Below are 12,913 nucleotides of genomic sequence, written 5' to 3'. Positions count from 1 at the left end.
AATAAAATTTAGACAATCTAGGTTCTTGCTGATTCTGCTCTGAGAATATTGGCTAGTTCTCTGAGACACTCATTGAACTGCACAGGTTTTTTTCTTGGCACTCCCGGTTTCGTACCTGTAGTCTGAATGAGAACACAGCGCACGTCTCAGCTAATGGAACTGAAAAGTGCTCTTTGGGGCTTGTCCTTCTCACTCTTCTTGAATCTGGCATGCAAACCTTGGCTCACATCACTGACCCATTTCAGAAGCAGCTCCGCCAGCAGAGTGATCTCACTCTTGTTGGCATCCTAGGGTTTCCACAACCACAGTGGGTTGTCTGGAATGATTCTGCAATCCCTTGGCATAAAAAGGTCAACTATTTGATTTTACATTTTCTCTTAATCTCAAACCTAATATGTACTTAAGATGCAAATTCTCAGCTAATGTAAATATATCTGGGTTGTATATTTTCCCTCAAAGATTAATCTTTAATGAGTTTCTGGTGTCTAAATTCAAACATGCAAGTATATATAGAAAGGTTTGGAAAAACATAAAATATATATGCATGTTTCTCTGTATCTCCACACAAGTAAAAAATAAATAATTGTTTGATTTGATTTTGAAGGGACTAATTATGGGGAGCTGGGAAGTTATCAATTTCATATCTCTTTCATTTTTCTGAATATTATTTAGCACTTTCACCTATTCAGCTATGATGGTATTAATATTCATGTGATTCAGTGGAATAGTGTTAACTATATAGGTGATAGGAGTAGATAAGAGAGAATGCAACATAAACAGGTTTGTTTTTTCCCTGCAATTTTAAACATATTAGATATTCAAAATTAAAAACATTGCCGAAGGTCAGGTTGTGAAAATTTCAAGAAACCTCCCTCTATAGAGTTCTATAAGACTTAACAAAATTCCAGATTGAGTTTAACAGATCTCAAATGCTCCAAATATTTATGATTACTTTTCATTGGAATGGGATTATGTTGGATTTTTTCTTCAAAATTTAAACTTTCTCAATTGAATGATATTGAGATGTGTTTCCTTATTTCTTCCAGATCCCATTATAAAGGTTGAATCCTAAGGTGTTTTTTTAAAACTTTCTACTGTTACTAGTGCAGATCAATTTCAAAGAGTTAAAATAAATTCCATTTTCTTTCCACATTGCCCATCAGATGAAAGGGCTCATTTTTTTTCAAGAGGATAGAATTAACAGATTATTCTGCAAGTTTGTTAGACAGTTTTTCAGCTTATTGTTCACTCAACACATTTTTGTTGCTCAATCAATTAATAAAACTGACAGGGAACATATAGTTGTTTAAAAATGTTTTTCAGTTGATTTTCTACAAGCCATCTTGTAGAATGGATCAGAAAGAATGCTGGAGCACAACATTTTTATGCACCTCTTTAAGTTGATATGGGAAGGCCCAGTAGTCAAAAGTGGCAAATCAAAACTTTCGAGGTCACTGTGTTTAAAGCTTGCTCTCAAAGTGCATTTCCGTGTGACTCCTGGGGACTCCATTAACCTCAGCTACTTGCTTTAATTCCTTATATTTTTAAATATCAAGCTGCTTGTGTCAAAAAAACAAATAATGAATCAACATTTGAGGCTGAGTAGAGAGCTGAGTGACAGTTTTCTATAATTCATACTTTGCATAATATTGAAATAGTCATATATTTTTCAAAGTTAAGGTATAAGAGGGCAAAACTTAGTCATCAAGAAAGGTGGCCATTTAGTAGCTTGCTAAAGATGGGATTCTGGTTGCTTAAAATAGTAAATACATCTTCCATAAGTTTCATCTGAAAAGGAATTCACTTAATATAACTCTCCATACCGTCTACTTTGACATTCACTTACATGAACTGCATCCAAATGGTACATTAAAGGATAATACCTAACATGCTTTGTTTTGGGAGCTGATCAATGTAAAAGAACAGATGACTGCTTAGCTCAAAGCTTTATAATGATAATAAGGCACAGTTTTATGCCTTAAGAATAAATCACATAACCTGCTATGTGCAACAATTCTATTCTTCATATGCTTAATAGTAAAACAATATCATATAATACCCTTATATTGAGAACATGTTCTAATATTGTTTTTCACTTTCTCTCTTTACAGTACTTTTGCAATACATTTTAAGTGGGTCACGGTGCATCTTTATTCTAATGTAACAACTCCAGGTCTAATACCCAGTTTTTTGTTGTTGTTGTTTTCAGCTGGAAACTGTTCTCTGTCTACGCAGGACTCTGTGCGTCCACGTTACCGAAGGACTCAGAGTTCTGCTCAGTGTACAATGTTTTCTTATGCAATTGTGCCTTTGTTCACACACTTCCCTATTTGTGAAATGTTCCCCCTCCCTTCATTTGCCTACCCAGCTCTCACAGTGAGACACGTATTAACTATAAGCTATCCTGGGAAATTTCTCTGCATTCCCTCAAGCAGAATTATATGCTCTTTATTTTATTCTTCCTTAGCAATTTTTACCTACTTCCATTACGACATGTGGATTTCACTAAGGCAGAAAATAGGATTTTCTACATCCCCAGTGCTTAGGCAAGTGTCTGGAACTCTGTCAGTACTCAATAAAAGCTTACTGAAGTTAATGAATGAATTGAATATAGAGAAAACTTTACTGTGTTTTTATTGGCACAATAAAAAATATTTTGGTCTCATATCTGTTATTATTTCTTATAAACTCTTCTTTGTTGTTGTTTTTTATTATATCAAGAAGAGGAGAGTGGGGAAAAATCCAGATCAATGATGAGTCCCAGTGCCCATGAATATTGATATAAATTGACAATTCCAAAAGTGGCAGGACTATTAACAAGTCTCTGTTAAGGAGAGACTACAGGGGGTAGAGGATCTGAGTTCTCCAGCTTTTTGAGGTTTCACACAGGCCTCTACCTAAGAGGATGGTGTGTCTGAAAAATAGGTACAGTAGGAGTTGTTTGAACCAAGGAGTAAAGCTCTTTATCAAAGCAATCACTCTTTCTTCTCTTACAGATGTTAGACAAGCAAACAGAATAAATATTCTATTGGGGTGTGAACTGTGGATCCATGCTTTTGACTTGCATCTATTAAAAATCAAAATCAAGTGAAAATAGAATATAGTTCAACAACAACTGAAGGTACATAATTCACCAGGATTCTCACCACAAAAAAGAGTAAATAAAAAAATATGAAAGTAGTATAAGTTAGAAACTGCTAAAATGAGAGATAGATACAGAATATGAGATGGTGTTTTAATAAAGAATATCTCTATTCTTGAGTTAGATCCTTCAGTGTCTGATCATTTTAAGCTACCAGTATATCTATAAAACATTATTTTATATTTACAAAATTTTCTTGTTTCCACAGTTATTTTTAAAAATAATTTTGTTTGGGGTCAAAAAAGACTAATTAATATAACCTTAACATTAATCAAAGGTGTAAATCTACTATAAAAATATTCACTTCCAATAAACAATAAACTGTTTTAGATTATCCTTTGAATGTTAAGCTATGATACGGAGCCAAATGGCTTTGTCATTCTTTTCCCAAAGGTATTCAGTTGGTTAGTTAGATGTTTCTAGAAGTCAACATATTCAAACAAACAATTGAAGCTTAAACTACAAGTCTCTTTAGCAAGATTAGTTTAGCAATTACTTCTGATAAATCAGTGTTAAGAAGTCAGATATCTGTACAAGAGCATAATTCTAATTAAACATAATTTATAAGTCTAAGATTGAAAAATGAATATATGTACTTATGTATATACATGTATGTGTACTTATGCATGTATAGTGTATATGTATACGTACACACACATACGTATATGTACATTTAGTATAGTTTTCAAGTACTACACCATCTTAATTTCATATAGGTGTCATTTGTCAGCATAAACAATATCTTCAATAGCCTTGCAGAGGGGTGATACAGCTGTAAAAGACCTATTCTTTCTAGGAATTGTAGCTTTGCTTCTGAGAAGCATTGATTTGTCTGTGAAATCACCAGTGTTAAGGGTCATAGCCTTGCACTAAACTAACTATATTATTTAAACCAATCTCTTTGAGAGAAAAATGCTGATCTATTTGAAGCTTGAGATAGATTTGAGATTATCTGATCACCTTAGCACAACACAACACAGAGCAAAGAATATAAGAGGATCTACTCTTGAGTTGCAGGGACTTTCGAAATCAAAAGTAAGCAGAGCACACAAAGCTGGGTCTTCCTGGCTAATTCCAGCTGCTAGTTTTCTAGCTCTAGATTTTTCAATGTTCCCAGTGACTGGAGTACAGGCTGGTGAAGTTTCCCTCCATGTGTTATGCTTTGTGTTGCTGATAGATACACTTTCTATAACATTGCCTGCAATTGTGTTTCTTCTCCACACCTTTGTTTTTGGACTCTGCATGCTTAGATTCCTTACTCTAGCATGATAAGCTTATTTTAATTTAGAAAGAGAGTCTGAATATTTTTCAATGGGAACTTTTAAAATGGGAACAGAACAAGATCCATTGATATAACAGAGTGAGAGCAAGAACAGCAACAAGGTGCTCCAAATTCCCCGGTCTCCTTCACCAGCTTCACCAACTTCTTTCTCTCTTTCCTTTCTTCCTTCCTGGAAGCTATACATTAATATTATTCTGCTGAAATCAGTGCTGTAATGACTAACAAACACCACACAATAAAGTATTTTCTTTTTGGAAAAAAATTTAAAAAATGGAATCCTGAATATTTGAGCTGAGAATTAATTCCTAACTCTTTCATTAAGTTTATTCAATTTTCTCAGATCAGTTAATTAAATCTAAATAGTTGGGCTAGACTAAATTTTTTAATTATTTGAAATACATAAGGTTTCAACAAAAATTTTTAAAGATTACTAATTTTCCTATGGTGAGTCACTACAAAAAATAAATGTCACCATTTATCTTGATACATTTTGAAAAGACTCTAATTTGCAAGTTATCTCCAGGATTTTTCAGCACTTTTTCATATGCACTTAGTTTTACGAATAGTAATATAAAAGAACAAGTTGATATCTAAAATACATACACTAGAATAAATGCATTAGTATTACTGGAATCTAAAATAAATACATTAGAACCGATTGTGGGTGCATGGAAAAAAATGTAATTTCACATATTAGGAAAATTATATCCCAACTGGCAAGTAAAGTAAAACAATCTTGTGGAATTAAAAAAATTCTCAATACACATTGTTTGAAGGAGTTAGATGAAGTATATGAGAATCTCATTTTTCTTTAAGTTTCTGATCAAATACACCGATTAAATACATTATACACTCAGAATAACTTAAGAATAGGTTCAGAAAAGAAAACAGAGAAATCAGAAAAGAACACTATGTGTATGTTTTGGTGCATATCTGTGTGCTTGGGTGGTGAGCTTTTCAGATGTCAGAGAATTTCACTCCCTAATCAGTTATAGTAAACTCTTCAAGCACTTTATCCCCGTATATTCACAAGGACATTGGTGTTTGCTGGAAATTAATCACATAAGATTACACAGTCACTTTCTGTAGAGACCCAGGAGACAGAATCCCTTTTTGCTGAGACCTGGAGAAGTCCCACATCTGTAACACGAGAGAGCAGACAGTGCCGCAGAGACTGTCACTCCCTCACATGAGCCTTTTCTACCACAAGTGTAATCTAACCAGGTCGTGACTAAGAGGCCTTCTCTTGCTCACAGCCACTTTTCATGTTAACATAATGAATTATCTTATGAATGTAAAATTTTAAAATAATATCTTGATACATCTCAGTCAATCTAGTCTCTATTAGCTGAATTTGTTTACTTCTTTCAACAGTCTTTGTATGGTTATAAAGATTTTTGTGGAAATATTCTGTTTTGAGAAACCTTGTACTGTATAAAATGTGTTTCCATTGCTCATGAAATTTAGATAAAGTGATATTATAACCACTATAAAATACAATGTAGGAAGAGGTACAATTTTCTAAAATATAATGTGGTGATTTTGAACATTCTTATTGTAAAATTTTTATAAGCACATTCCTATATATAAGTATACCCATATACAAAAATCAATTTTTTTCTTCAAATGGAGCTAAATTATGGAGATTAAAATATCAGTGTTATAGAAAATCATTAATAATAGATATTTTTTTATTACTCTCACCGGGGAGAAATTGATTTTTCTAGGAAACATTCAGAAAACAATCCAGTTGATAAAAAAGCATTCTCAAGACTAGAATATCACTTCCAAAATGTTAAACATTTGTCCTTATTAATTTTCATAAAAGATACAGATATATAACCAAATGTGAATGCATTATTAGAAAAAAACATACCAATCTTTGAATCCTATCTTAAGTTTCACATATAATAACTTAAATTAGAGTATGTGCTCAGAATGAAACAAAAAGGAAGCAATGGAAAGATAAGTGATTTAGGCAGAACTATTCTGCAGTGGAAACACATTTGTAAAGATGAATGCAATGTTTGAATTAATCTATTTCTTTTCTTTATGATATGTCCATAGTAGATGAGAAAGTTCTTTAGATATTTGATAGGCTGGTGCTTAATTATCTCTTTTAAACATATTTTTCATTAAGTGTGACCCAAAATTGGAAGGAAAATTAAAGGTGGGAAACTGGACTCAGTTCCTATGATATACTTTTGTTTATGATCAGTTATCTTGCCTCCTTTAAACACCAATTACAGTGGTCCCTCGGTTTTTGGATGTCACCCATTCCGGAAGCCCGTTCGAGCTCTGAAACGTTCGAAAATCAAATCGAAGGGTCCACAGCCGACAGCTGGGCCTCAGGACCTTGCCCTCAGAGGGAGCAGCTGGGCATGTTCGACCTCCGAGGCGGGTTCGAAAACCGAAGCATTTACCTCCGGGTTTGCGGCCTTCATAACCCTAAATGTTCATCAACGGAGACGTTCGAAAACCGAGGTGCCACTGTACATACATGTGATAAATCTGGTGCTGCCCAAAAGATCTGTTTTTTGCCCAAGTGTCAGGAGCACTCTACCAGGCCAGGGAGGCAAACATATTTCTAATTGTCTTTTCTCAGTGCAGAAATAGCTTATTAAACCACTAACTCTGAAATGAATATATCTTTTCAATCACCTTGATTCTACCACTCTATGTAGTTGAACCAGACCTGAGAAGTAGGTGAAACACCTTCTACTTCAGTAAATGCAAGTAGAAATTCAAATATACTTCCTGTTATTTATTATTCTTTTTTCCTTTCTTTTTTATTGTTGACACTGTGCTTGTTACTTCTAAGTCCACCACAGGCCATAATAAATTACTTGAGTGTTTTAAAATACTTTATTTGGTGAAATCTAGAAATACTTGAAGGCCAAAGTAGTATAATCAGCCTCCTGCTGTATCATGAAAAAATAAGATTGTCATTTGTGATAAAGATATGAAACTTGGGACAATTACAAAATGTAAATTGGACATTAAACTGATAAGAACAGATACTACACTTGATCTTAGCCAAAAGTCAAGAAGCAATAGAAAACATAAATTGGAACAGAAAAAAGATTGAAATGTAAAGAACTATATACTCTAATTCTATCTCAGCCTGGAGTGTATGTTGATTTTTTTCAAAAATCAAGATAAATTTGATACCATTTAATTTTCATTCAAATATTTTATGTTTTTATTTGAATTCCCTGTTTTACCACTTACATATCTTTTACTAGCTATATCTAATTAGATCTATTAGATCACAACTGTAAATTTTATTAGCAAACTGAAATATATTTTCATATAATCCACAGCACTGAAAAATGTTTAAGATGTTCAAATTTGTGTAACCACCTCCAAGGGAGTATTTGGCAATATGATGATTTCACTCTTTTAGAAGCTTAGTCACACATGTCTATCTGAAATGTTTTTTTAATGTAAAAGAAGCCGGAATTATAACTGAAGTAGATAGAATTATGCTCTAGAAAATATGGTAAATTTCTGAAAAGAAAATTAAACTCTTTTTACTCCTATTATTTTGTAATTCAGCACTTTCCTGTTAATATCATTCTTATTAATATACAACTATAAAAAAGAATACTTGTTGCAAAGCCTTTCAATAAAAATAAAATATCCTATTAATTGTTATTACATATGTGTTCATAACTGAAAAAAAGGATCTGCTGGCTCCTTATGTGATCATGTCAGAGTTCAAGGCTAAGAAAGGAAACTCAGTCAAAGAAGAAAGACATTCAACTGCTCAGTCTGTATCTGTCCACAGAACAGGATAATTGGCTGTCCCTTTAGAAAGAGAGAAAAGACTGAGTGGCCCAGTTCATCTATGGTCTGTCAGCATCCTTTGGGTTACCTTTCTAGGATTTATCTTTTAACTATATATCTCTCACTTCCAAATCTTGAATTTACTTTCCTTCAGCCCAGAGTTGGGCGACTAGAGGCCAGGAAGTCCTATCAGGCCTCTTGTTTCACCTGTACATTGTGGGCTGTATGACACTTTAAAAAGCAGGAGCTTTTTGAACTCTTTGAACACATACAGATATGGAGCTTTTGCTGAAAAACTGGAACTTTTGGTGACGTAGGACCATTTTCCACATGACAGCAATTAGTTTGTGTGAATCTATCCACAGACCAGACATGTCTCTGGAGTTTTCTACAGTTCCTTCTATTCCTTAATGCCTTACTATCCTCAGCATAAAGGTCAGGGTTCTCTCTGACATCAGCTTCAATAAATATCCTTTGTGTCACACTCAGCCAGTGAGAATCGGTTGACACTTGTGGTCAGTGGTTTCTTTCCTGGCTCCCCCTAGCAGCCTGATTCCCTTGATTAATACCTGGATTCTTTTCCAGATCTTTAACCCTCGACATTTTCCATATCTTTGTGTCACATTTCATTCCCCCTCCCTAACCAATATGACTAGAATGTGCCATTTGCAATTAACTTTTCATTAACTTTGAGATTTTTATTATATCTCCTCCTTTCATTAATATATAGGCAAACCCTTCACCACTGTAGAATTTATTTTAAAAAACTATTTAAAAACTACAAGAAAGTTAATCGAACTTCATAGAAATAACAGTCAGGAAAAATATCCCATGAACACATCCTAGTAAAATGCCTGTCTCATTGGTTTTATCTCAAATACTCTCAGTTTAAGCAAAGGTTCAGAGAAACAAGTATATACCACGGTAAGGTGTCAGTCTACTGTGACAGAGACTTCTCATTTGTCCTTTGCTCAACAGTATTCTTTTCTACGAAATACACAATCCTGTAAGAGCCCAACTTCAAAGTCCAAGTGCATTCCTTTCCAAAAGCATTTTCCAGTAAAGCACAATTGTTGCAGCTTTGAAATGCATATTGAATGTCTGTGGCAATAAAATTTGTGTTTTCTCAATAACTGATATGGTTATGGTTGAAAGAAAAGGCAGGTTATAGGTTTTCTTTGAACTTTCATTAACCATGAAAAATTTAATATTTCAGCTGCATTGTTCTGCGAAAGAACTCACCCCGGCAATGCACTCCTTCATCGGACCCATCCGAGCAGTCCAGGACGCCGTTGCACAGCTGGGATAAATGAACACATTTGTTGGCACCAAGGCAAGCAATATGGTTCAAGGGACACTTGATTTCTACCTCTTCGGGACCTGAAAAAAAATGTAAAACATGATAAGATTGATGTGGATTAGCTTTGCTTTATTTTTTATTTTATTTTTTTAATACTAAAACTGTTAAGCCCAAGATATTACTGGAATTAATTTACAAAACAAAGCTATAGAAATAGTACCAGAGGGCAATTCTGATTCTGACTGACATTGAATTTAGCCTACATACTTAAAAAGCTAATTTTAAAAAGCTGCATAGGAAGTAAAATATTGTGTGTTGTTTTCAAAGAATAGGTTAAAAACACAAATATTCTTCCAACCTTTAAAGTAGCATGAGTGGAAAGCCTGTGGGTTGCTTTGAGTCATCCTTAGATAAGTGGACAAAGCACTTAAACCCTGTAAATCTCAATTTCCTCAACTGTGAAACATAGATAATGACAACTTCTTGGCAGGGTTCTTGTTAGAATTACATCAGGCAACATGAACAAAAACATTTTTGTGGAATTTAAATGAATTTGTGACAACTTAAATGTTATTTTATTTTTAATCTCTTCTATAGGATTACAAAAACTAGCTAGTCATGCACTTATGTTTATATATGGATTCTTTTGTTTTTTAAAAAATCACTGAGCAACTATAATGCAATTGAATTTGAAGAGTGGGGAGGTGACGCTGAACAGGGCACACTCCCGAGTTTACCAGCTGTTGGTAATTGCACTTCATATCATCACCCATTGTGCTTTTAAAGATATACCAAAGCCAGAATACAGAGTCTTTTCTCGAAGGCCGGCAATTCCAAATCTTCAGCAAACATCCAAGTCTTATATTGTTGTAACTAAATTTCAGGTATATTGTTGTGTCTAATTCTCAGATCTCATTTATTCTTCCTCTGTAGGCACCCCTCAAACCCCTCATAATGATTCTTAGTCTCACCCAGCTCTCCCAAATCCAAAGCGCAGCCCTATCTATATTTCTATAATTATGTATCAACCTGACACCTATTATGGCAACAGCTCATTCTATAGTCAGACACATTTAGGTTTTAACTACATACGGTTTTAGCAATACCCATGGGCCATTAATTCAATCAACTAACCATTAGGTTTCTCATTCGGAAATGGAACTATCAACTGAGTCTACTTTGTGAGGTTGTTGTGAATGTCAAAAGTTATTGATAGCAAAGCACTGGGCACTGTATATGCAGGCTCAGAGTAGAAATTCAGATTCAATATGTGTTAATCATGTAAACGAATGCAGTATAGTGGAGTGGTTAACAGTCTCTGGAGCCAGATTTTTGGGTCCAATTCCCAGTCCCATCACTTGTAAACTGAGTAGCTTGAGCTGAGTAACTCTCTGTGCTTCACCAGGTTGTTGTAAGGATTATATCAAAAGCTCTTAGCAATTTTCCTGGCAAGCACTAAGTGTTTGCTATTATCATAGTTAAATTAAGAATGTTCCAAGAAGGTGATTTGCCTTTGGGTAAACACTTGCATCTCATAACTTGTTTTCTGTTTCAAGCCTTGAAAGAAAAAAAATAATGAAAAGGAAAATCTAACATATTCTAGAATATGCAAAATCATGAGAATTATAGAATTAGAAAATGAAAAACACACACACACAAAAGTATTACACAAGAAAAATAAGCTGGAGTTGCCAAAAGTAAGATGTGTGTTTTTTTAAATGCCTTATCAAATATGAACTACAGATATATGTGATTTTTGTTTGATGGTAAAACACCTTTCAGCCTTTTGTGTTTGATATAAACAATTTTTTATGATGTAGCTTTATTAGCTGGAGTGTTGCCACAAACAGGTATCTCTATATTTTTATGCATATTTATACAGTTACTGCTATACAAGGCTCCTAGTTTTGTCAAACACCTGTCTCTACAAATGCACAACTTCTTTTACTGTAATATGTCTCTGTAACTGAGTATCAATATCTTAAACAAATAAATATTTCTTTCCATATATAATTAAAGTACAAATACACAAATTTAAATCCAATTTATAAGAAAAGGTAAAACATTTTTTTCATTATTGATTTTAGAGAGGGAGGAAGGGAGAGAGAGAGAGAAACATCGATGTGAAAGAGAAACATCAGACCGGTGGTCTCCTGTATGTGCCCCAGATCAAACCCAAAACCTGGCTATGTGGCCTGACTGGGAATCGAAACCATGTCCCTTCAGCATAAAGGACGACCCTCTAACCTCTGAGCCACACTGGCCAAGGCAAAAAGTGCAACTCTTTTCACTGAAAGTTTTTAGCTACTGAATCTTGTGTTTGTAAGATTGATGTAAATCCATTTTAAAAATAAAATTTAAAAATGTGAATTAGTTTTGAACACGTGTAAACTTCTATAACCAACATTTACAAAGTACTTCTTAAAATTAATTGGCTGATTCCTAAACATTTAAAAACATGCAGCCTGGCCGGGCGTGGCTCAGCGGTTGAGCGTAGACCTGAGATCCAGGTGATCGGGGTTCGATTCCCGGTCAGGGCACATGCCCGGGTTGAGAGCTCGACCAACGACTCTCTCATTGTTGATGTTTCTATCTCTCTCTCTCCCTCTCCTTTCCTCTCTCTGAAATCAATAAAGATATATTTAAATAAATAAATAAATAAATAAATAAATAAATAAATAAATAAATAATAAATAATAAATAAATAAATAAAGACATGCATCCTAGAATAAATCCTAGAATAAATGTCAAAGTAGTGTTCAGACCAGATATTTTATAGAAATTTTATAGTTAGAGACCAAAAGTGACTCAGGAGTTCTTCTAAAACAAGATTTAAAAAAAAGATACATATGTTCCTACAAATGAAAGTATGATTTTTCATTTTTAAGACTGTGAGGTAAGTGATGAACATGACAGAAAGAGTGAAATAAAATGCACATCTGGTCTTCAGAAGAAAGGCTCAGCTACCCACAAATTTTGAGAAAACAGGAAAAATGTTTGGATCTCTCAAGGGCAATATATAGACCTATTAAATTCTTCCAGTGCTAAGAATTTGGGGGAAAAGAGAAATTTGAAAGAATAAAACAGTTAATAAGTTTCTTTATGAACTTATGAACTTATTAGTTTCTTTAGTCTTCTCCATCTTTGTCTTCTCCATCTTTTCCCACTATAGTCTTCCTCATCTTTGATATTATTTATTTTTTTAAGATTTTAAAAATTGAGAGACAGAGAAAGAGAGGAAGGGAGAGGGAGAGAGAAAACCATCTATTTGAAAGCAAAACATCAAGGGGTTGTTCCCTGCACACCGCCTACTGGGTATCTAGCTGGAAATGGAAGTATGTGCCCTGACTGGGAATCGAACTGGCAACCTTTTGGTGCAGGAGATGATGCCCAACCAACT

General features: G+C 34.1%; 1 protein-coding gene and 1 pseudogene across 1 annotated transcript in view; both read right to left on the bottom strand.

Annotated features, from left to right (window-relative positions):
* LRP1B (LDL receptor related protein 1B) overlaps positions 1–12,913 on the bottom strand; it is a 1,257,096-nt gene that overhangs the window by 960,881 nt on the left and 283,302 nt on the right. Inside the window, exon 2 of the mRNA XM_087819400.1 lies at positions 9,456–9,593. Coding sequence (XP_087675526.1) covers positions 9,456–9,593 — 138 coding nt within the window. The remainder of the gene's footprint in view (positions 1–9,455; positions 9,594–12,913) is intronic.
* Positions 7,362–7,479, bottom strand: LOC148092631 (U2 spliceosomal RNA; annotated as a pseudogene).

Source organism: Miniopterus natalensis, chromosome 8 (genome assembly GCF_054644295.1).
Source record: "Miniopterus natalensis isolate mMinNat1 chromosome 8, mMinNat1.hap1, whole genome shotgun sequence".
NCBI classification, from domain to species: domain Eukaryota; kingdom Metazoa; phylum Chordata; class Mammalia; order Chiroptera; family Miniopteridae; genus Miniopterus; species Miniopterus natalensis.
Note: the sequence above shows the minus strand (reverse complement) of the source record. Positions and strands in the feature narration are given on the sequence as shown.